The sequence below is a fragment of the Oreochromis aureus genome, linkage group 17 (genome assembly GCF_013358895.1).
Source record: "Oreochromis aureus strain Israel breed Guangdong linkage group 17, ZZ_aureus, whole genome shotgun sequence".
Classification (NCBI taxonomy): domain Eukaryota; kingdom Metazoa; phylum Chordata; class Actinopteri; order Cichliformes; family Cichlidae; genus Oreochromis; species Oreochromis aureus.
The window spans coordinates 23,281,491-23,301,878 of NC_052958.1; the positions used below are offsets into that span (position 1 = coordinate 23,281,491).

The window sequence follows — 20,388 nt, forward strand, 5'->3', positions numbered from 1 at the left end:
TGTGGTGACAGCAGATGAAGCAGCAGTCTGGTAATGCGTGGTTTCCACCAGCAGGGGGTGGAGCAGGCTCATGATGAGTCTTCAGGTCGTGAAGGCAGACTCTCACCTGAAGCAGACAAAGCTTCCAGTTCCTGCTGCTGTTCCAGGATCATTATGACTGTTTGCAACTTTTGGAAAAAGAATTTCTTCCTTTCAAAATAAAATTCATTTTCCGTCGCTTCAGCGTCATGGAGAAGGAAACAGCAGTGACACAAACAGCTGATCAAAGTCCAGTTGCTCTGAATGGAAGGACTGTTTTTTTTACTTTCCCTCACATCTAAGGACGTCTGACCTCTATGACGTCACAGAGATCCCAGAGCAGACAGTGTGTGATAAACAGAGTGTTTGGCTTGGTCTGCAGCCTCTGCCGGAACAGGACTTACACGCGATCAGCGGGCTAACCTGGATTTCTCATCACTCTTTGCTGTCTCTGGTTCTAAGAACGCTGACCAGCATTAACCCAGCTCGACTTTATTAGTGTGCACCACGGCTGGTTGTCACCTTGTTTGTTACTGCCACACGAGAGGGCGCTGTGGAGCTCCGCTGGTATCACACGTTTGACCTGACAGTGTGGTCAGTTTGTGGACATCCACAGAACTCTTAGGGGAGTAGGTATTTTGTGATGGGTCTTTGGTAGGTAACAGTTATTTTTCATCATGATCTTGTGTTTATATTGGAACCTCTCATAGTGTTGGTCGTTAAAAACGGACATGGAGCCATGTGTGAGAGATGTTCTCCAGCTTCTAAAGGCAGACATGTTTTTGTCTCTGCGCTTGCACATTGGTTTGTGTGAGGACGCCTGGCTTCCATGTGGATACTGCTTCATGTTCAGGCGCTGTTCATTTCTGTCTCCATGTGAAAAAACAAATCTGTTTTGGAATCATCATTTTTACTAAAATCTTATTGTTGAGTACAGAGACAGCCAGACATGCTGGCTTTTTACTTTAAGTTACAGTAACTCTTGAGTTACAGTTACTTAATCTGAGTTACAGTTACTTACCCTGAGCTACAGTTACTTTCTGTGAGTTATTGTTACTCTGAGTTCTGATGCGATGTGATGTTAATGTGTGATGTGACATCACGTGATGGTTGTGCTTTCTTCCTTGTGTTTTTTATGTTTGCGGTGAAATAAAGTTTGGAGACAGGATGTCGTGAGTAATTTCAGACTGAGCGCCTCTCAGTGGGAGCTGATGAAGAGGAGGAGGAGCGGCTCCGGGGCGCAGGGCGGGGCGTCAGCGCGCAGCAGCAGCAGCAGCAGCTCCATCACCGACACCGTCACCGACCTGCTGGCGTCTGCGGGCCGCGGCATGGACCCCGCTGCCCGGCCTGTCTCTGAGTGTGGGCCGGTCCGGTGCTGCTTCCCGCGGTTCTGATGGTGAAGGCGGTGGGCGCTCAGAGAAGCGGAGCGGACACAGACCTGTGCGCGCGGCGCGGCTCGCGCTCCGATGCAGCAGCGGGAGGAGGAGGAGGAGGCGCCATTGTTTGGATGCGCAGCAGACTGAGAGGAAGAAGGCCCGGGATCGTGCGTGCTGACCGGGACACGCGCACCATGGTGCACCCGCTGCTCCTCGCGCTCCACCTGCTCTGCTTCACCCAGGTAACGAGCCGCACTTCCGGCCGCAGTGGCTTTGTTCGACCGCAGGAACCGGGGAGGGGGAGGAGGGAGGTGTGTGTGTGTGTGTGTGTGTGTGTGTGTGTGTGTGTGCACGCGCGCACGCGGCGGACACGCGACAGCTAGCAGCTCGATGTGTCTGCGGAAAGTGGGTCAGTCGGCTGCAGCATCACACACACACATAGACACAGACTCACACACTCAGTCTCACACCCACACCGTACAGACGGACTCACACACAGACACACACACACACAGACTCACACCCCCCATACACACACACAGTCTCACACACATGCCACAAACACACACACATACGGACTCACACTTAGCTGGTGTATATGGGTAAATCAACTTTACACTTACAAGTATTAGGAGCAATGCCTTTATTCCTGCAATCTGAGTGAAGGAACACCTCCTGCACATGCTCAGTCTGTTCTTTATAAAGTAACTGAGTGGTTATGTGTGAAGCCAGATGTTCCTGATGTTTCTGCTGAAGCCAGAGGTTACTATAGCACCCCCTGTGGGTGTAGTCCATCAGCTGTTGACATCATCGCACAGACATGTCCATTTGGGCTTACTGTGTGTCGTTTTTGTGGGCACAGTAAAACAAGTGAGATTACAAAAACAGAGAGGTGCCTGACCAGCAGAGACATGATGTCACTTTTGTCATGCAGCGCTATTCACGGGAGTGAAAATGGCGAGATGATAATGGCCCTGTGACATGTCACCTGTGGACACTTATAAAGCACGCGTTGGTTTCACAGTTAAAGTCAGCGTGTTGTGAAGGACCAGCGACTTCCTGTCTGCGAGTTTCTGTTTCCTGTCCCTGTAAAATCATCTGGAAGCTGCAGACTTTTATTTCCTGTTCAGGGTCGAGATAGTTGTGAAGTAACGTGGCGGGTTTACAGTGTTACGGGTTCTCCTCCACCTCGTTATACTCGCTATCCGTATGCGGCGTTAATATCCTGCTCTGAGCGCTATCTGATGCTCCAAGCTTCCAATTTCCTGTCCTCTGACAGCTGCTCTGATTCGAGGCGCGGAATAAAAAGAGTATGAAGATGAAGAATTGATGAAGCATTTCCTGTTTCACTGACATCAGCATCTTAAGTTTTGGATTTTTATTTGGAGATAACATGACGCACATTTCAAAAAATTCAACCGTGTGAGGAACTTTTATTTCGAAGAATAAATGTTTTATCCAAATCTGCTGCTTTTTCTCTAAAATCTGGCCACAATCCTAAGGAACACAGTGAAATCACTGATATGTTGCAGCTGTTAGTAAAACATATTTAAAATCAGTGCCATCTTCAGACTGAATTTGAACTCCGTGATTAGTTGGTTCCTGCTGAAATGCACCATGGGAGTCAGTGTTTATCAACTCAGTTCTTCACTATTTGTATAAACAGTGCTGCGATTGGCTGATGGGACATTTAACTGTTTAGCAGTAACTTACCTCCTTGATTTGTTAGCAGGACTGCCCAGAAGGCAGGACTGCTCTCCAAGAGTAGGAGATAGTCACTAAGCCAGGTCTGGTACTCCTGGATATTCTCGGTCTCCTGCATCCAGGGCCTCAGATACCGTGGATTCCCAAACTGTGGCCCGTGGGCTGAAGGCCTTGGGAAGGTTTTATGTGGCACGTGATGAACAAAGACTGTTCATCTCTCCACTGCAGCCATCCACTGTTCATGCTGTACGGTAGAATGAGACGAGCCTGAAGCTCCTCAGTGCAGGTGTAATTTCAGGTCTGAACAGCTAAGTTAGCTTAGCACCAAGAAGTGGCACTATCAGTGTCTCGATGGACTCTAAAGTGCCTCTCGGTGGTCTAAATTATGACCATGTCCTGTGCTATGCTGTGGCCACGCCCCCCAGTGAAGCCTATGCCTTCAGATGAAGCTGACCAAAAATGGAAGCGACCTGATGAAATGTTGAGTTTGACACCTGAAAACTTCAGAGAACTTTCTGTTTAGCTGTTACTGATGTACTCTGGCTTCCTCCCACAGTCCAAAGACATGCAGGTAGTGGAGTAAGGTTAATTGGAAACTCTAAATTGCCCATAGGTGTGAAGGCGGGAGTGAATGTGAGTGTGAATGGTTGTCTGTGTCTATGTGTTAGCCCTGCGACAGACTGGTGACCTGTCCAGGGTGATGGATGGCTGACTTTCGTACATGCGGGTGTAGAGGTGGGAATAGCGGGCGTGGATGAGCTTGGAGTTCAGAGGTCAGATAATAACAGCAGTTTTTTTATTTTTAGTAAATTGTTCAATGTCAATCAGCTGATCTCATTATTGTGGCTGTGACATCATCAGTGAGATTTATGGGTAATGCGTGAGCCATCACGTCCTCAGATCTGCATCATGGTTCTGGGGTTACGTCTGGACTGTAAGCCCACAGTAACTGCGCGGCGCTGGCTGTGACTGAGAGATCTGTTTAAGTCAGCGCTCCACACGGTCTCTGAATATTCACACAATCATGAGTTTAATGTGCAGCTCGGATTACGGCGGAGGGTTAATCCCTGTATGTGACACAGGGTGATAACGTGAGGGTATAATCAGAGCGGCGGAGGGTTAACAGAGGCCTGATTAGAATTTAATCAGAGTGAATTAGATCTGCAGAGCAAACACTGAGCTTCTTCTTTGAGCCACCACGTTGCCCATGTTCGATGGCTAAATGGGGGATTCAGCTGCAGCTGAGTGGAATAACAACGAGAACAACCTCAGATACCCAGAAAGAGGCTGGACGGGCTTCTTTAGGTCAAAGGTTTATAAAGAGCAAGTGCCAGAATGATCCGGAGCCAATCGCCACACACAACCCGCCTTCATCCTTCATCCTCTCTGTAGAACATGGAAGGTTCTTCCTGCTCGACTTTGGTTTTTTATTTCTTTTTATTTCCCTACTGATGGGAGCATTTATTTTGAAAGGTCCTATAAATCAGATATCCTTCCTGTTGGCTTTGATTTTGTCAAAGCTGATGAACCTTTTACGTCTTGTTAGTCACATGATAATGGTGATGGTGAGGTGATGAAGAGAAGGTGATTTGTCACTTTTCCTGCTGAGCTCTAAAGAAACGATCAGGAAGGACACTAAAGAAGCTCCTCCACCTCTAGCTCCACCACCGTGATCCATTGGGATCTAATGAAGGACTGAAGGAAACAAAGAGGGCCGAGGATGGCGTGCCCCCCGCTGGAAGACAGGGGGAGGTGAGCAAGTGTCCTTCAAAATGATCAACTTCACCCCTAAGCTTTGTCTCATTTCAGAATTCAGACAGTGAGAACAGAAAGTCCCGTGGAGGGACGCATTGTTACTGATTGGTCAACAGTTTCACATGGGGCCGTCTGATTGGCCAAATCTAAAATATATATATATATATGGAGCTGGAGATCCTTCTGGATCTTTTCTAATGACAGCCGATGAAAACGAGGTTCACTGAACCCCTCGGTCCAGGGTCAAGAAAAACCTCAATGATCTCACCATCAGATAACATGACGGGTGCAGGGTTGGCTCATTATATGGTGATCCCTAATGGACATTAGAAGAACTGCATCTTTTGGAGTTGATACATACTTTCCCCTTTGGACCACCTCTCCTCCATTTTTTGATAACTGGAGCAATGAGTCCCAGCCCTAAATGTTGGACATTTTACCTTAATGTGGTCATATTGCCTCATTAGGCTTGTTATAGCACTTGAAATAATCAACCAATCAAGTCCCTGTTCCAGCTTCTTGAGTGCGGGAAAAACATTTTCACTCTCTTTCAGTTTTTTCACAGATCTTGAGAGCCGTAAACACGTTTCCCGGCGTTTGATGCCCAATGTTTGTACCTCCGTGTTCCGCTTCATTCGGTTTGGTTGTTGCAGCAGCTTCTTCTGTGGGAACCTGCTTTGGAGAGCTCGTTGGAAAGGTTCTCATTGTTCTGTGAATGAGGCAGAAAGCTGTCAGCCATCTTTTGTTATCCTGGTGAAAGGAAGCACTGCATGAAAAGACCTCTGAGCCTCACCAGGCTCCATAAAGAAAAGTGGAGATTTTAGTGTGACACTCTTGTAAGAGAGAGGCCAGAAACATGATGGAGGAAAGGCCTCAGATTGGATTTCATCAAAAAAAACCCCACCAAGCTGAACTTTTCCACACAGGAAAAATAGAGTCAAGAGGAATCTGCTTAAGTTGTTTTTTATTTAGGAACTTGATTTTGCTGAAAATTAAATGTTATTCCTCCTTTTTTAAAATTTTTTGATTTTGTTTTATAGCAAAAATAATGAAGCACCACAAGAAATCTATTCTGCAGTCTAACCAAAAACATGAGCAGTGACAGAGGGACAATTTGGACTATGAGGCTCAGGTTGTTTTTAGAGTTATGAAATGAACCCTCACCAGACTGCATTCAAAAAGGGGAATATTTACTTTGCTCTATCCATCCATCCATCCATTCGCTTCCGCTTATCCTTTTCAGGGTCGCGGGGGGCGCTGGAGCCTATCCCAGCTGTCATAGGGCGAGAGGCGGGGTACACCCTGGACAGGCCGCCAGTCTGTCGTCATGGGGCCAACACACAGGGACAAACAACCATTCACTCGCACATTCACACCTAGTGGCAATTTGGATTTTCCAATTAACCTATCCCCACAAGTTGCATGTCTTTGGACGGTGGGAGGAAGCGGAGTACCGGAGAGAACCCACGCAAACACGGGAGAACATGCAAACTCCACACAGAAAGACCCCGGCCTGATGTCGGAATTGAACTCAGGACCTTCTTGCTGTGCGGCAACAGTGCTAACCACCGTGCCACCGTGCTGCCCTTTGCTCTAATCAAGCCAAAAAAGTTTGAGGTGAGCCATAAAAGTCTGAAGAAAAAAACCCACCCAAAACTCCCACTGTCTTCCCCCCCTCTCCCCCACCTGCCTCCACACAGCTTTGCAGGTTTGCATGATAATGGTGGCAGCTGCCTGAGGCCAAAGCCTCCTGACCCCTGACTCCACCCCCACCCGCCCGTCTGCAGCCATTCACAGGGTCACATTCATTCACTTACACAGAATCACTTTTCCCTCATGAAAGGACGAGCTGATGTCCTGACACAACACGGAGGATTCAGTGTCTTTAGTTTTAATTTCTACGCTCTGTTTGCTTCTTTCAGTTCATTTTTATTATTTAGACATTTTAGTGTTACTTTAATTTTGATCTTTTTTATGATCAGCCTACAGTTGTAAGAAGTTCAGAACAAGTTTTACAATAGAAACACTCAGCAGGACCTGCTCATTTACACAGTTTAATATAGGGGTGTCCAACTCCAGGCCTCAGGGGCCGGTGTCCTACAGACTTTAGATGTGTCCTTGATGCTGTGTCCCAAAACCTAGGCTGCATCCTACTGAGGCCGCATTTGTAGACCGATTACGTCACAGCGATGCAACGAAGTCTGTCCCAATCGAAGGATGGGTCGGGTGTATCCTTCATGGCCCACCATATCCCAGAATTCATAGCGTGGCCCAGCCAATTCCAGTTTCCAACAATGGCAGCCGCTCCTAAGTTTTAATATTACACTTATTAATCTGTCTGCATCACAAAATAAACTTTTAAAATATTTTCAGGCGAGAATGTAGCTGTGTAAACTTCAAATATCTGCTTGGTTTATCAAGACATCACATAATTGAAAAAGTGCTCCGACGTTTTCGGAGACACCTGTTACCCACCCGCTCAATAGCTAGGTTCAAGGTTCACTAGAGCCTGCAAGAACAGCGGCTTCATCGATTTCAGACCCCCGCGGTATTTCACTACTCAGGTTAAACATGATATATAAGTCACTCAGCTAACTTATAAATATTATTCTTTGGCTTTTTCCAGTGTTTTCTTTGTTCCGGAGTAAATCGCTTTGACTGAGATCAAAGTTATTAGATTAGATTAGATTAGATTAGATTAGATTAAATAAAACTTTATTAATCCCTCAGGTGGGTTCCTCTGGGGTTTTCACATAGCTGAAAAAACGTCAAACAGAAAACTGATTAAACAGAAGTGTGAGATGGTCGAGAATTTACGGCAGTGTCCTGTTATATTTTAGATAGCAAGATCAGACGGCTGAGTTAACTCAACTGAGACAGCGGTGACGCAAATCTGAAGGCTAGACTGTCCCATTTCACAGCCTTGCACTTGCGGCCTTCTCGGTCTTCGAAGGACCCACCCCACGTAGACCACGAAGGCCGGGTCCTCCAAAGGATGCGGCCTAGGTTTTGGGACACAGCTAGCATGTCTTGAAGTTCTCCAGAGGCCTGGTAATGAACTAATCATTTGATACAGGTGTGTTGACCCAGGGTGATATCTAAAACCTGCAGGACACCAGGCTTTGACGCCTAGAGTGGACGCCCCTGGTTTAATAGAAGCCAAAACCTGCAGTTCTGTCTCAGAGTCAGTCTCCATAGACTGTAATGTTAAAACTTTACAGCAGAAATAAGCATGTTTACAGCCTGATACAGAAGTGTTGTGGTCTCTATAGATATTTTTCCCCCTTCAATACAACTTTACCAAACTTTTGTTAAGGAATAAAGATAAGAGTAAGTAAAAGAGAGTAATGACAAGAAAAGTGTCTCTATACGCAGATGACACTGTTTTATATAAGGGAGAAGAAGGAGACTAACAGTTTATCTGCGGTTTATATCAGGAGTTAGAGACAAACAACAACTGTACAAGGGGAGAATGTTTTTGTAGGTCACCTGTTCAACTTGCATTAGAGCTTAAATATTGCATTATTAGAAGTGTGACCTCTACCTGAAACCTGCTTTATGTCAACTAATTTGAGTCTCTTAACTGGACCTCTGGACCATATTTGTGCTGTTGGAGCCTTTGGCAGCATTTTTAATGACTTTATTGGACCAACAATAGAGATCGACAGACCACCTGACTTTCGCGCATTGCATTGTGGGTACGAGTGGCAGCAAAATCAAAACACTGCATCAAGCACTAGCATTTCCAGCACCGGTAATCATTAATTCTGCGGTTTTAATCCCTACTTGCATTTTATTTGCCCCAAAAACAGTTATGTACAAAACGAAGGAGAACACAGCAGGTACAAAGAAAGACTTGACAAAAACGCAAAAAAAAGTACTAGGAAAAAATCAAAGGAGTGAAAGGGTTTGACCATACGAGCATACAGAGTGGAGTAAGGACGTTAGCGTGCTGCCCAACTTGCATCACGCACATATTTATAATTATATGGTCCTAAGTGTGAGTGCATACACTCACAAAATGTTTAGTAACTTCAGATCCCTGCAACAAGCCCAGGTCCAGTTTACTTTGGTGATTGGGACTATTCCATTTCACAGCTGTTGTTAAAATTTTTTTCTTTATCTCCTATACAGGCCAACGCAATCTATTTGTCGTTTCAGGTTGTAGTATTACACAACATTTTCAGATCCAATTCATTCAATTTATTGTCTTTATTTATAACTGGCATTATTGTTTCATTCTATTATAGAATCTTACAAGAAAGAGGCAAAATTGTATTCCATTATTCTTTATTAGCTTCTTCGGTGAAAAACAAATCAACAATGCAAAAAAACAAAACAAAAAAAACCCATTGCAAAACAACATACTGGAAAACAGTTATTATTTTGATATCGCTCTCCCTCTTAACCGATCAAATAAAACTCGGTATGACCAAGGTTGATAGAGGGTGCCCAGTCTGGATCACATTCCAGCATTTTGTAGGCTGGTTTTCCTACAAAACACAACAAACATTAGCCCGCAAAGCCACAGTGAACAAAGCAGCATAGCGCAACGAATTCAATTCAAATCAATATAAGACTTATTTGTAACCTACATCAACAATTATGTTATGGTAAATTACGTAATAACTACAACAGAAGATGTACCTTTGTGGAAATGCTTGGAGCAGACTAACATGTGAGCTGGAGTGTTCTGGGACGTTATATTTGGTCTTCGAATGGCTGCAATCCAGGCCATCCGTCAGCTCTTTGTTACTTCGGAAACATGGCTTGAACAATTTCTCTTCCATAGCGGAATCCGATAAAAACCGATCTCTTTACCCGTCGGCTTCCCGTGGCTGTCATGGAACCGGCTATTGCAGTTAATAATACAACAGTTGCTTGCCGTTCTTTGTGTTTCTTTTTATCGCTGTGTGACTGTTTTCTTATGAAAGCCTGCGTGCGCTAGTACCACTTGCCACTCGTACCTACAATCCTTTGCGGTTTTACCCCGGAAATGACGTCACATTTTCAATCTCTATATGGCTGCTGTGAGATCACTGTACTAACACACTATTCAGGAAGTCTCAGCACCAGTTTTAGGATTTTATTTGGATGTTACTGATTAGCAGGCGTCAGTGTCTGTATGATGTTCCCATACAGTCTTTTCTAAGATGAGTCCAAAAACCAGTGACTGCTTCCATCTTTTATTTACAGTGTGTAGTTACAGACATCATTGATTGAAAGAAAATTGATCAGTGCTGACAGACCATTGATATAGTTTTTTTCCTGTATGAGTATGTGCGGCAGCGCTTGACCCTCAGAGAGTCTGTGATCTGCAGAGAAATCGAAGACCTTTATCTTTGGAAAAGTGTAAGCAGTGCTGAGTGTGTAGCTCTGGGAGCTGGAGGATCATTTGGACAGTTAATGAGTGAACAGTGGGTGAAACTAAAGATAACCTGAGGAAATGTGTTGCATGGTTTTGATGTTCAGGCTCTCAGAGGATCTTCTTATTGACCAAACTCGCTGAGCAGTGAAAACAGCGGGGGTCATGTGATTCTGCCCCGATGTGGGGGCTGGGGTACATTAGTAGCACTGAGCCCCCATGCTCTGCAGCGTCTCCGTGGTAATCCTGCGGCGTCGCCACCCACCCTAAACGTGGTGCGCCTTTCATCTCTGTTGCCATGGCGACAGCAGAGCAGTGGAGCCTTGAATGAGTCAGTGTGGATTTTCTCTTCCACTCTCACCCAGGCTGATGTCGATGGTTGCAATGTGGCGACAGCTCGGGTTGTCACGATACTTGAATTCCTAACTCATCACTGATCCCCAAGAGAGTACTGGATATAGAGGAATACTGCAGTACCACAGGAAAAATGAGAGGCTTTTTTTTTTTTTTAAATAAGGACTGCAACAATACAAACAACAACATCAGTAACTATGTGACCGGTACTTTAAGGTTGTTTCTGTGCAGCTTCTGGTCGACTTTTCTGCTTTTGTCATAAATAGAAACTGGTCTGTCCACTGACCTCTAAACTGTGCTTAGTGTTAGTGATGGGAAGGGTTCTTTCAACTCAGAATATCAACTCTGAGTATCTAGGGCAGGGCAATATGTCCAAAAATATTTATCACGATATATATTTGAAAATTTGCGATAACGATATAACTGACGATGTAATTGACGCAAGACAAAATACAACTCCACAACTTTATTAGTGAAAAAAAAACCCATCAATGTATTTTCACTTAAACAAGCAGCTGTTTTTTATGTGCATTAAAGCTATATAAAAATTTAACAGTGCAAATGCAATTTCCTTGCTGACAGTTTAACCAAAAGGCATTTCCAGTGGAAATTGGCCGACATATCCTCAGCATAACCATGTATAATATCCACAAAACTTGAAAAGAGGTTATACACACACAATACGCTAATATTATGTTGAAGCACAGTATGTATTACTCCGCGAGGCTCCTGACTACGGTAGCCATAATGCTCCGGCAATCCATTAAGCGTTGCGGCTTCGTAGCTTACCAAAGTTGTACTAAAACATTTTTGACAGATTTTTGAGATCTTGGTGCAGCCCCTTAACTGGTCCTCTGAAACAAGACGTTTTAGCTTCTCCCTGAAAGCACACTGTCTTTTGATTGACTAACTTCACAGGCCTGGAGAGGGGCAGCACCCAGAGCTTTGAGGTGTACTACAGTGAAACAATATATCCATGACAGATAATAAGAAAATAAAGAATAGGTACCCTTTAATTTTAGAAAGTAGAAAGCGGCTTTTGGATTGTGATTAAATATGTTCTGGAGGTTCGTGTTTCCCTGAGTATGAGCTCATCTACCACCTCCATCAGGCTATTGATTAAACTCTAAACAATGAGAGCCATGTTCCACATATGAATCAAATTTTAAAAAAGACATAATAATGAATTAATTATAAAAAAAAGTTTTGTTGTTCAAAATAAGGGGCAATCCCCACTAGGTTTTAGGTAGCTGGGACTCTCCACTATTTTAAGAACTGAAGAAACCTCTTGAATAAGAGGTGAAATGCCTTCAAGAAACTTAAAGAAGTCCACTTCCTTTCTATCCAAGCGCCTTAGATTACAATGACCTTAATGAAAGAAAACCTACACAGACAGAAGAACATTTTCATTTTGAGGGATTTAAAAAATAAAAATGTTCTTTTTTAATACCATTAGTTTTAGCTCTGAAGATGCCTACATGGTTTTCTGTTTTGTTTTTCTGGAGCAGATGTATAAACCTGCCAAGCATCATAATTTTTGTAGTTTTTGCCAAATTAAAATAAAGAAAGATCTTTATCACATAAATGTTCTCTATAAAACAGATTGAATCAATTCTAAAGAGAAATGTAGTTTGGGCTCAGAGCAGGTCAGAAATTTTGACATAAACCATCTCAGCCTTGCAGGATTAACAGACCACAGATGCAGCATGAAAGTCCCAAAGTGTTTATTTTTTTGTTGTTTTTACAGTATATTTCTTTTTAAGGATTCAACATCCTCCAAATAACCTGACTTCCAGCTTCAGGAAAGTAAAGAGGTACAGTTGAGTATCATCTGCATACAGGAAAAAGCTCAGATGTACTGTTGATGTAAGTACAGAAAAGAGGACCCAGGATTGCGCCCTGAGGTGCACCACACAGTCAGTTTCCTCTCCACAAACAAAGCTATGTTCTTCCTTTTTCTTTATCTAACTCCACAAATAGACCTCAGCACCTCCTCCCCCACCTCCCTTCCCATCTTTATTAACCTGCTCTGTCCAAATACCACAGCAGTCATTAAGCCAGAGTGCCGGCCTGGCATTTTAAAAGGCCAAACCAGAGTGGGCCGAGTCTTTATTTGCCTCCTTTCTATATAGAGAGAGAGATATTTGTCTTCTACAGTCTAATGTGGAGGCGTGCTGTTAGAGGAGGTGAAGCTTCGTGGGCGGAGGTCGTTCACAGAGAGTTTTAACAGCAGTTGAAGGAAAATACAAAAGTTTTATGTCAGCCACAGCAATGACAAAGATGACTGTTTGATAAAAACTGATAGTTTTATTTGACTCTGCTTACATCATACAGAAAATTTCCCTCATCTCTTTAATTGCTTTTTGAAAGAATTTGTGTGAAAGTCAACAGTTTTATCATTTTTAGATCATATATATTTACACAGTGTTTTTTATGTTCTTTAAATAGAATTAAATTGATGTTATCAACCTGAGTTGTTTTTTTTTTTTGTTTTTTTTACAGCGATCCAAATGTATGTAAAGTCTAGATTGAGGTTTCACTGTATTCCTATTAAGCACGGTGCTAAAAAACAGTGAAACCAGACCCTTTGTCCTTCATGGAGGAGCTGTGATAACGACTGTTCTAAGCTGACGGGTTCAGAAATGTTTCCTTCCTGGATGTAGGTCAGCTCCTGCTACACTTTACATTTACTAACATTTAACCCAGAAACCTGCTTCGCTTTCTCTGTTTGTCGCTGAATATTTAACGTCCTCACGGTGTCACGGTAGATTCCATCATGCCTCGGTGCAGCACACGTTCGTGACTGTTTGAAATGTGGGTCAGGTTCTGTGCGGATGGATAATCTGCTGCTCTGCAGTCACAGCAGGTCGCAGTGCTTTCATGAAGCTGCTGCAGGCAACCGTGTCACTGAGCTGCTGCTGATCCACAAACAGGAAACGCTCCGACCGACAGACCCGACCTCAGCTGGAGTGCAGCCGCTCTTAGATAAGATACAGGGAGTGCAGAATTATTAGGCAAGTTGTATTTTTGAGGAATAATTTTATTATTGAACAACAACCATGTTCTCAATGAACCCAAAAACTCATTAATATCAAAGCTGAATGTTTTGGAAGTAGTTTTTAGTTTGTTTTAGTTTTAGCTATTTTAGGGGATATCTGTGTGTGCAGGTGACTATTACTGTGCATAATTATTAGGCAACTTAACAAAAACAAATATATACCCATTTCAATTATTTATTTTTACCAGTGAAACCAATATAACATCTCCACATTCACAAATATACATTTCTGACATTCAAAAACAAAACAAAAACAAATCAGCGACCAATATAGCCACCTTTCTTTGCAAGGACACTCAAAAGCCTGCCATCCATGGATTCTGTCAGTGTTTTGATCTGTTCACCATCAACATTGCGTGCAGCAGCAACCACAGCCTCCCAGACACTGTTCAGAGAGGTGTACTGTTTTCCCTCCTTGTAAATCTCACATTTGATGATGGACCACAGGTTCTCAATGGGGTTCAGATCAGGTGAACAAGGAGGCCATGTCATTAGTTTTTCTTCTTTTATACCCTTTCTTGCCAGCCACGCTGTGGAGTACTTGGACGCGTGTGATGGAGCATTGTCCTGCATGAAAATCATGTTTTTCTTGAAGGATGCAGACTTCTTCCTGTACCACTGCTTGAAGAAGGTGTCTTCCAGAAACTGGCAGTAGGACTGGGAGTTGAGCTTGACTCCATCCTCAACCCGAAAAGGCCCCACAAGCTCATCTTTGATGATACCAGCCCAAACCAGTACTCCACCTCCACCTTGCTGGCGTCTGAGTCGGACTGGAGCTCTCTGCCCTTTACCAATCCAGCCACGGGCCCATCCATCTGGCCCATCAAGACTCACTCTCATTTCATCAGTCCATAAAACCTTAGAAAAATCAGTCTTGAGATATTTCTTGGCCCAGTCTTGACGTTTCAGCTTGTGTGTCTTGTTCAGTGGTGGTCGTCTTTCAGCCTTTCTTACCTTGGCCATGTCTCTGAGTATTGCACACCTTGTGCTTTTGGGCACTCCAGTGATGTTGCAGTTCTGAAATATGGCCAAACTGGTGGCAAGTGGCATCTTGGCAGCTGCACGCTTGACTTTTCTCAGTTCATGGGCAGTTATTTTGCACCTTGGTTTTTCCACACGCTTCTTGCGACCCTGTTGACTATTTTGAATGAAACGCTTGATTGTTCGATGATCACGCTTCAGAAGCTTTGCAATTTTAAGACTGCTGCATCCCTCTGCAAGATATCTCACTATTTTTGACTTTTCTGAGCCTGTCAAGTCCTTCTTTTGACCCATTTTGCCAAAGGAAAGGAAGTTGCCTAATAATTATGCACACCTGATATAGGGTGTTGATGTCATTAGACCACACCCCTTCTCATTACAGAGATGCACATCACCTAATATGCTTAATTGGTAGTAGGCTTTCGAGCCTATACAGCTTGGAGTAAGACAACATGCATGAAGAGGATGATGTGGACAAAATACTAATTTGCCTAATAATTCTGCACTCCCTGTACATGCAAACTGACAGCGTAATAAATACACAGAACCAAAACACATGACTCTAAGAATTAGTTTGACACTTCTGTATGGTTTTATCATCAGGGAAAATCTAAAAAATAACCTTTAAGATGGAATCAGCTGACGTCTCCTGTTTCAGAGCAGGAACCAATCATTGACAAGTATCGGATAGTGGGTTGTAACTGAATGAAAAGGGTTGGTGTTGTGATCATGTAAATTTCATCAGCAGCATGACCTTTATGCACACGGATGGTGCTTGGCGGGGAGTCGACCTCCTGATGTCAGATTTAATGAAGGCAAACCAACCTGCTCAGCTCAGGACAGGAGAGACAGGAAACACATCATCTTTGTGCTCAGAATGAAGAGAACAGAATAAAACAGGCCGAGACGACAGGAACTACGATGCTCCACCCAGTCAAACTTTTGTAATGTTGGTCATTTGTTGATCACCAGCCAATGGTAGCCCTCTCTGCATCCTCAGTATTGTGTCTTCTCTTTCTCTTTGGCCTGATTCTCAGAGCACCGGGGCCAAAGCATGATGGGAAATCGTATTGTGGACACTGAGACTGCAGGGGGTAAAACTGACGGTTTGCTGTCAGTAAATGTGAGAGGCTGTGCAGCTTTTCAGCTGCTTTCACTTTTCATTTCTTTACTTTCAGAAATAAATCATATTCTGTTCCATGTTTCTTCCTGGACTCCACCAGAGCTGCTCTGCATTATGAACAGTTAATAATAATCCTTCTTTATCTGAACCAAGCTGTCTCTTTAATAACCCCCTTCCTAGAGCCCACTTTGTTCTGATTGGCCCATTCCGTGAAGCCTCTTGAGGGGGAGGATCCAGTGCGTTTGGACCTCACCGGAGCTCAGCGGAGTGAAAGGAGCTGCTTCATCTGAGCTGAAATCAACGTTAACCTCTTTGTTTGGTCACATCTTTCTTTTTCAGAGCACGACGGCGTTCCAAGCGACCGTAAACGATGAAGGTTTGATTGTGGCGAGTTTGGATAGCTCAGACCTGCAGGAGAATGTCACGGCGTATGCGGTGCAGATCTCTGGAGAACCTCGAACCATCCTGATCCAGTTCGTGAACACCAGCGACCCTCTGCTGTACAACGCCTCCTTCCATGGCCTCTGCTACACGGTGGGGCTGCTGCTCAGACGGGGACAGGCTTGGTCACGCCCCATGAAGACCATTGCCGTGCTCACGAGTAAGAACCTCTCCAATCACTGGGCTGGGGGGGTTGGGGTGTTCAAAATCACTGATTCTGATATTACAGGATCACGCCATGTTTAGCTGCTGGTCTTTAGAGGAAATCGCCATCATTGTTCACTTTATAGGAAATAAACCTGAGAGTCACTGCTTTCTATTTTTAATAACCTGAAAAATCATTTTGGACATTTCCTCTGTTTTTTGATGTTTTTCAAACCAGTTAAATGATGATCTGAAATAATCAGCAGACTATTTTTATCTTCAAATTCTGTTAGCTTGAGCATCATCAGTGACTGCAGAAGTCAACGCTGTAGAAATCTGATTTATCTGGATTATTCTGTAGATTTAGGCTTTAAAAGTGCTTCAGGTTTGTTTAATTGATAATGTGTAATACAGGAGCATATATGAAGGAGAATTATTCTTAACATGAGAATAATTCTCCTTCAAAAAAAACTTTATGTTGTTGTAAGTATTCGGAAAATGTTTTTTCTTTTATTTTGCATATCCGACATGTCGTTCAAATGAAGGGCCTATATCTCTGTTCTGCAGTTCCATGATTGTGATCTTCGACTCAATTTCGTTTATCTGCTTAGAGCCGCTTCCTGTCCGCAGCGCTCAGATATTGGACTATAAGGAGGCTCCAGAGACTGGCGTGGTGTTTGAAATTGATCCTCCGACCAGAAACGTCTTCAGCCGAGTCAACATCAGCTACGCTGAAGGACAGGAGCGCCGATCGATGCTCTATAAAGGTAAAACATTTCATTCTGCATGTATGAGTGGTGTTATTTAGTGTAATTTAGTGTGTTTCGTAAACTAATATGAGCCTGCTGCCTAAGTGTGAGGACAGTGTTGTAGTTCACAGTCTGACCGGCAGGTGGAGGCACCTGAGTAGCGAAATTCCAAACTGAAGATTCTCATTGGGTAGAAGGCCCTTGCCTTTCTCTAATGGAAAGCATTTCTGAAAACACATTACTCCACTTAAAGTGGCTTGAGGCGACTACTGATGTTGTGATTTGTCACTATATATAAATAAAACTAAATTGAGCTGAACCAAGTTACAGTGTTCCCTCGTTTATCGTGGGTGTTACGTTCTAAAAATAACCTGCGATAGGTGAAATCTGCAAAGTAGTGAACTTTATTTTTTACAATTACTATAGATGTTTTAAGCCCTCACTACACATTTTATACACTTTTCTCAGACAGGCATCGACATTTTCACACATTTCTCTCTTGTTTAAACACTCTCAAAGTTCAAACCTTCGTAGAAAAATAAGTCCAGTATTATAGAATGAAACCAAAGATCAAGCCCTGTTTTCAGGTCCAGAACATGGGAATACAGAAGCTGCTAGAGAATTCAATGTTAATGAATCAATGGTACGGAAGTAGAGGAAGCAAGAAGAATGAGTTCAGTAAAGTTTGACTTGTCTGACTGTTTGGTTTCACATAATGCGCCTTATAATCCTTTGATGTCGATAATGTTGTGTTTCTTGTCTTTTGCTAGCGAAGAGTTATGTAAATTTGACAAGCTGGACGCATTCTGTACTGTACAGGAGACACAGCACGAGATTGATTGAAAATGGTCTACCAGCCGATCAGGACACAGAAATCAATGCGCTGTTAAAAAAAAACAAAACAAAAAACCAAAAGAAATCCGCGAAACATCGAGGCCTCAAAAACTGAACCGCAATATATCGAGGGACCACTTTATTTCAAGTTTATCTACTCTTGTGCACGCACCTCAGTGGAGGAAAATATAAAGGGAAGAGGACCCAGGATCGACCCCTGAGGAACTCCATTTCAATTCAATTCAAAACAATTCCATTTTATTTATAAAGTGCCAAATCACAACGACAGTTACCTCAAGGCGCTTCATATTGTCAGGTAGACCCTACATACAGAGAAAAACACAACAATCATATGACCCCCTATGAGCAAGCACTTTGGCGACAGTGGGAAGGAAAAACTCCCTTTTAACAGGAAGAAACCTCCGACAGAACCAGGCTCAGGGAGGGGCGGCCATCTGCTGCGAACATGTTGGAGAGAGAGAAGGAAGACAGGATAAAAGACATGCTGTGGAAGAGAGCCAGAGATTAATAACAAGTATGATTCAGTGCTGAGGGGTCTATTAACACATGGTGAGTGAGAAAGACCAGACCTGATTTCAGCTGCTCCAGACTCATAGTTGCTCAGTGCTTTGGTGTTCGTGTCTTGACTGCTGACAGATGTTAACGCAGCTCCAGAAATAAGATACTGACTTTCCTCAGAAACTGGGGGTGGCTTTAGAGCTGTGTCTTTGTGCTAACAGTTTCTTTCTGCTTGTTTTTTGTAGATTTCTACAGAGGGAAGACAGTGTTTAAACACTGGTTACCGGGGATGTGTTACCGAAACATCACCTTCCAGCTGATCTCAGAGGCCACGGTGTACCAGACTGCACTGGTGACCCACAGTGATATCACTCACACACCGCTGCATCATCGGACAGGTGAGGCCCCTCCCACTGTGAGAGTCCAGTGTTTGCTCTGTACTGAGTAGATTAGGCTCTGAGGCAGACCTTCCTGCATGAAGCTCTAAGATCTGCTCTCAGGAATCGTTGCCTTAGTAAATACAGTGATCAGGTCTGGAGAACATGGCGGCCCGGTTCAGATGCCTCCAGCAAGGACCTGCTGCCTCATTTTTTTAAACAGTGATATACGATGAGACGGGAGAAGCTTCGTCTGACGAGCTGACTAGCCATTTCCTGCTCAGAATAATTCACTCCCCTCTCTCCCCGCAGTGCCCCACCCTCCCCTCAATATCTCCTATAAGATCATCCATTTGAGCCAGAGGGTGGCTCCGGGTCAGCTCCCAGACATGCTCCCACTTGAAAGCGGGCAGCGATCCCCCCGCCAGGCCCGGGATGTCCCACTGATGGAGGAGCGGGAGGAAGAGGAGACCCAGGCTGAGGAGAACACCTCAGATGAAGTAATAGGAGTCACTTACGCCCCCTTCAACTCCACAAAAGTCTTGACAGTGAGCGCCCCCATTGATGTGAACAGCAGCCGCACGGAGGAGCCAGAGCCTTCGAGCTACTGGCTGGATCCGACGGAGCCATCTCCCGCCGACAAGGATGAGGAGTTCGTTAATGGCGTATTGCCTGAGTATGAAGACTCCAACGAGCCGGGCTCGGCCATGGCACTCCCTGCCGAGCCTTCCATTCTGCCCACGAGGCTTCCTCCAATCCTTTTGGAACTGCGCTGGCTGCCGCCACGCCCACCCACCAGCTACGACGGTTTCAACGTCTACATCTACAGAGATGGTAAGCAGGAGGTATCTGAATAAATAACATCTCAGATGTTTCTGCGTTGGCGTCTGAATCTCTCACTCTGTTCCTCAGGTAACTCGACAGAAACAGCGACCGTGGACGAAAACACTCACGAGTTCTTTACAGAGTTAACGGAGCCGGGAATATACCATGTGCAGGTGACCACACTGAGCTCGTCTGGAGACTGCGAGCCCCGAGAGAGCAGTGGCGACACCGCCTTCACCTTCTACCTCAGTAGGTGTACAGGAAGTGATCATGGCGGATGCAGCAGCGTGTGGCAATGAAGGATGGATTCAATCAAATGCACCTTTGTTCTAGTGATGTAATTGTTAACGTAATCCACTTCCTGTTGACCTGCTCCATCTCTCTGGTTTATTAATGGTTACAGGTCCCAGTGGCGAGCTCCTGGAGGATCTGCGGGAGCGTCCTCAAGCCGTCAGCGTCAGGCTGCTGGACTCGAGCACCGCTGCCATCTCCTGGGCGCCGTCCTCGCAGAACCACAATGGCAGCCTGGTGTCAGTGGTTTCCACAACCTGCCTGAAACCCAGCCTGAGCCAGAGAATGGAAAACACCTACTGCAGCGAGGTAAGGCGCCACACTTGTCACCGGCCGTGCACAGAGGTTCTTTTGTATATCTTTTTATTTTGTATAATGTGTATGTATAACATAAAAAAAATTGAATAAATAAATACATATATGATACATATATATTTATTTTTTCTCTTTTAAATGTCTTCATAAAACTTTATA

At 44.2% G+C, this 20,388-nt stretch overlaps 1 protein-coding gene across 3 annotated transcripts in view; it reads left to right on the plus strand.

Moving 5' to 3' along the window:
- Nucleotides 1–1,173: 1,173 nt before the first annotated feature.
- ptpro (protein tyrosine phosphatase receptor type O) overlaps nucleotides 1,174–20,388 on the plus strand; it is a 46,523-nt gene continuing 27,308 nt past the window's right edge. Inside the window, exons 1-7 of one of the 3 annotated variants that reach the window (XM_031731580.2) lie at nucleotides 1,174–1,636; nucleotides 16,074–16,335; nucleotides 16,931–17,086; nucleotides 18,667–18,819; nucleotides 19,111–19,632; nucleotides 19,711–19,872; nucleotides 20,027–20,223. In XM_031731580.2, coding sequence (XP_031587440.2) covers nucleotides 1,412–1,636; nucleotides 16,074–16,335; nucleotides 16,931–17,086; nucleotides 18,667–18,819; nucleotides 19,111–19,632; nucleotides 19,711–19,872; nucleotides 20,027–20,223 — 1,677 coding nt within the window. In that variant the 5' untranslated portion in view covers nucleotides 1,174–1,411. The remainder of the gene's footprint in view (nucleotides 1,637–16,073; nucleotides 16,336–16,930; nucleotides 17,087–18,666; nucleotides 18,820–19,110; nucleotides 19,633–19,710; nucleotides 19,873–20,026; nucleotides 20,224–20,388) is intronic. The other 2 variants (XM_031731581.2, XM_031731582.2) reach the window with 2 other exon arrangements.